The sequence below is a fragment of the Perna viridis genome, chromosome 10 (genome assembly GCF_037379345.1).
Source record: "Perna viridis isolate PV_CMFRI_1.1 ecotype Kerala chromosome 10, ASM3737934v1, whole genome shotgun sequence".
Lineage (NCBI taxonomy): Eukaryota > Metazoa > Mollusca > Bivalvia > Mytilida > Mytilidae > Perna > Perna viridis.
This window is the reverse complement of record NC_142454.1, coordinates 21,870,683-21,874,890: the sequence shown is the minus strand read 5'-3', so window position 1 is coordinate 21,874,890 and position 4,208 is coordinate 21,870,683. Positions and strand designations below refer to the sequence as shown.

General features: G+C 34.2%; 1 protein-coding gene across 1 annotated transcript; it reads right to left on the bottom strand.

Moving 5' to 3' along the window:
* Nucleotides 1-796: 796 nt before the first annotated feature.
* Nucleotides 797-3,979, bottom strand: LOC148604960 (lipopolysaccharide-induced tumor necrosis factor-alpha factor homolog). Its single transcript, XM_088548126.1, has 3 exons — nt 3,819-3,979; nt 2,848-3,040; nt 797-1,672 (listed from the first exon to the last, which is right to left on the bottom strand). Exons 1-3 carry the CDS (start codon nt 3,892-3,894, stop codon nt 1,561-1,563), a joined length of 381 nt encoding a protein of 126 aa, XP_088404252.1. The 5' UTR covers nt 3,895-3,979; the 3' UTR covers nt 797-1,560.
* Between the last annotated feature and the right edge of the window lie 229 nt (nt 3,980-4,208).

The window sequence follows — 4,208 nt, the reverse complement described above, 5'->3', positions numbered from 1 at the left end:
CTCCTCGGGGATTTTGGCCCTCTTTCAGGGTTCAGGGTTGAGAAAAAATATTCTCAGGGTTTTCAGAAATTGTCAGGGGAAAATTATCAAGATGCATGTTATGCAAGTACTCCTTTTATTCTTAAGGACTTCAACTATGAGCAAATTGAATAATTTTGAAACAAAGAGTCCAATGGAAGAAGCTTAATTTGCTCCTTGGAAACATCATCAAATGTCCTCCAAATTCCTTATTTTCGTTTTCGACCGGGGGCTTCGCATCAGGACCAACTGGGGACCTTTAGCGGTCATTAGACCCCTCGGCGATTGTATCAGGGTTTTCATCATTTATATATTGGCATGCGTAAGTGTTCAATGCAGGGAAACAATCCAAGCCCCATAACTGCAATATACATTTTTAAATTAACATTGCATGCGGTAAGTAATGATTAACAGCATGTAGTGCCTACTTGACCATAATCTATCTAGCGGGGTCAGGGGAATAATGATTATTGCATCCACAAAGTGACAGTAAAGGTATATATGGTTTTATATTCCATATTCCCTTATCTCCTCAAAACTACCTCGCCTGAAGGTCTCAAACAGACTAACATTTTATGCACTGTGACATGTCCATACGAGGTAAACAAATATGGGATTAAATATAACCTTAATGCAATCTAGATATATTCCGTCATTTTTCAATTTCTACTTACAACTTTTTCACTTTTAGGAAGTCTTTTTCACGGAAATGGAAACTAGTGTCAGTTTAATCCGAGTTTTAGAAAGACAAAAAAAAAAAAACAACAACAAAAAAACATTAGATTTGCTTCTAACTTTATTCACCAAGTAGTTATTCTGAGATTCAACAACATTAAAAGGAAACATTTTAAAAAGTAGAAAAAAACCAACAAACAACAGTGCACTAAACAGGTAAAAAGTGCTATGTAACGATACATGTATAATGATAAAAAAATTGGTAGTAAACTATATAGACTAACTTTCAATTAAAATGAATATTCGAAATTTAGTAATGGTTTTGCACATTTACGGAAAAGCAGACAAAATATACATGACTGTGCAGTCTTGTTACTACAGTTAATGCCCTCTTTGGATCCATGAGTCTAGGAAGTAAATATATTGACTAATTAAACAGCTGCTATAAATTTGATATACAAATTAACAAATGACGCTTGCAGTGGAATAGTACAGACTAAGGGAGCTACCAATTGATTTTATGGGGAGGGGTAGAGGCAATTAGTGTTAAAAAAATCCAGGATGAATAATTAATTTAAGATAGGCTAGAGTACAAAATAAAAGGTCATGAATTATGCGGAAAAAAATCCAGGACACAAAATTTAATCCTAGTCTCCTAGAAATCAGAAGGTTGTTTCCTAATGCTCCACAGATGACTTCAAAAGAGGCCAATTTTGTTACCCGTAAGCCAATAAAAACATGGTTATCTTATTGTACAACAAATTCCAAAACAGCGGAAAATTCTTTTATCCTTATGCTGTGTAAATTCGCCACTGTTTCAAAGTATGCCAAATATGGTCTCTTATAATATAAATCGTCCCATTTTGTTCAGGATATTCTGTTAAAACGTCCCACAACTTGGTTACAGTTTGGACAAGAATGGATGACGTCTTTACAAGCATCTACACAGAACGGTATCAGACAGCACCCGAACCATAATCTGTAAAAATGGAAGATAATAAGTGAGGAGGTTGTAATTGATTGGCAGATATGCAAAGTTCGCAAATCTTCCAAACCAAAATACAATTCAATGCACAGCTTCATATGATCGCCGAGGTCAAACCCTAAACAGTTTGGGCAAGACGATGGACACAGCATTCAAGTCTGGTATGGCACTGAATTTTGTTAAATTGCGATTGGATCAAACTTTGATCAAAAATCGAAGTGGTCCTTTTCAATCCCAAAAATTCAATCAAATCCCACTTATATTATGGCACCCTGTGGTACAATATTAGAGTCATCCATACATTTTACTACAGTTTTGCCCCGTTTTTGACCCCTTATTCCTAAATGTTTAGGTCAAATCCTTAAAAGCATTTATTTATTTTTTTTATATATAGGAACACAAATGTTTTTTGATTGTATAAAAACTTCAACATTGTATATGCTGCAGAAATCCACATGAAAGATACACGATTACTTTGCAGGAGACAAGAACATGCAAAACATCAGGTCATCTTTACTACAGAACCGCACTTCGAGGCTATTTTTGTTTATAAGATACAGATGTTACATTTAAATAACAGTGTATTTCATGCATTTCAATATATAAATGTAATACATGGAAAAAATAAAGGTGTCAAATTCACATACAAAAATAATTAATTCAAGGAGAGCAATAAATCTTCATTACATGTATATGTACATATACATTGTACAGTGAACCTGTCTAAACCGAACCACGCATTAGTCATAGAACTTGTCTACACCATAAACTTTGAAAGTCCATATACATTTGAATATCATTTTCAGGTAGTAGACCTAGGGTAAGGGACACAACTCTTAAAAATCATTGGAACGTTTGTATTCAGCATTTTACATCAATTTCATGTAAGCATCAAAGTAACTTGAACTCTCACTGGTAAACCGAAGGTAAGTCTTACCAGACCAATTTAAAAGTTAAATTAAAGAGTTCGGTTTAGACAGGTTTCATGTAATTACATTTAATTTGGTCGGGAAGATATCAAAACAATTCCATCCAGGTGAGCCCAGGATCCATAATAACTTCATCTCAAAGTTTACTTTGGCAAAATGTACTATGCTCGGATAAAACGAACACCAAATGAAAACGGTATATGAATTATACGTAAAATGAAATTATTAAGTGTCACTCACCCAACAATACACAGGCCACCGAATACCATCCATGTTAGCATGCCTGTTTCATATCTAATTGCTGTCATTATGTCTTTCTGACACTTAGGACACATTAATCGCACTGGAATCTCACGGAAAGTCTGTTGTACTAATACATGTGGGGGCTGTGTCACTACCACTGTCGTTGGGTGTTGTGGGACGGGTGCATAGCCTGTCAAAAGTTTTTTTTCACATAAAATGTACACGATTTAGATCCAACAAATGATGAAAAGACAAAAGAGACTGAACTTTTTTGTCCAAAACTATGCCAAACTTAAGAAATATTGTGGAAAAAACAAGCGGTACACCATAAATATTATTTTTTTATTAGATATATGTATGTGGACAAACATTATGATGTACAAACTATGTAGCAGTACAGCCTGGTAACTTATATATTTTTGTATATGTTTAGGCTTTACCAACCCACTTGAATATATAATTGTAATATAGGAATATACTGACAGGTTCAATGTTTTTCTTCAAGAATTATTATGCGTTAGTTCGTGTGTTTTGTAATTTTTTTCTTATTTAAAGTTTTTTTCTTCATGTAATTGTATTTTATTCTTTTGTTTACATTGTGTGTGTGAATCTAGCCTGTTTCTGTTTTACGTTTAGACCACGTATGTGTCTCTGTGTCCATAGGGACTTGCTCCCTAGCCACATCTCATAAGCTATATAGCTTTATTTGACATGAGTTAATCAATAAACAGTCATGTACATGTATTGTATATACATTAGATACATAGTAAATTGTATTTTGTAATTTTATACCATCGAATTTAACTTGAAGCTAAGATAAAGACCTTTACTACCTATCAGTACGCTCGTCAAGCCACCTGCAGCTGCATCTTGTTTGTTATGGTACTTGTACAAGTCATATATAAATACATTATTACATTAAAAATAGCCTATATAGAAATTAAGCAATTAAATCAATGATGACTTACCCGGGGGAGGTGGACTGTAAGGCGGCGGTTGCTGAGGAGGGTATTGTTCAGGGGGATATGGTGATCCTTTCTCCATCTTCACAGTTATTTTGTTTATTTACCTTAGTCTGATCAGGTAAGTAGGTCAGACAATCGATCAATATTATAACAAGTGTACAATGTATATACAGATGTGTGCAATCGTAACGTACTTCGATCGCGTCTAACGTCTTATGGTCATATTCTTTTTCATTCGATTACCTAGATGAAATGATGTCAACAGCCTGTACAAATATTATGGTACAATAATGTTAAAACTATACCCCAAAAAGACAAAAACAAAAGACGACTTTTATAATTGACGACAGGTGGTTAGGGCTCCTGGCCTTTTTGCCAATTTTAAAAATTGAG

Coding starts and splice junctions, on each gene's coding strand:
- LOC148604960 (XM_088548126.1), bottom strand. CDS start 3,894: ATGGAGAAAGGATCACCATATCCCCCTGAACAATACCCTCCTCAGCAA. Junction 3,041..3,818: donor TTACAGTCCACCTCCCCCGG/GTAAGTCATCAT, acceptor AACTTTTGACAG/GCTATGCACCCGTCCCACAA. Junction 1,673..2,847: donor GGTGGCCTGTGTATTGTTGG/GTGAGTGACACT, acceptor CCATTTTTACAG/ATTATGGTTCGGGTGCTGTC.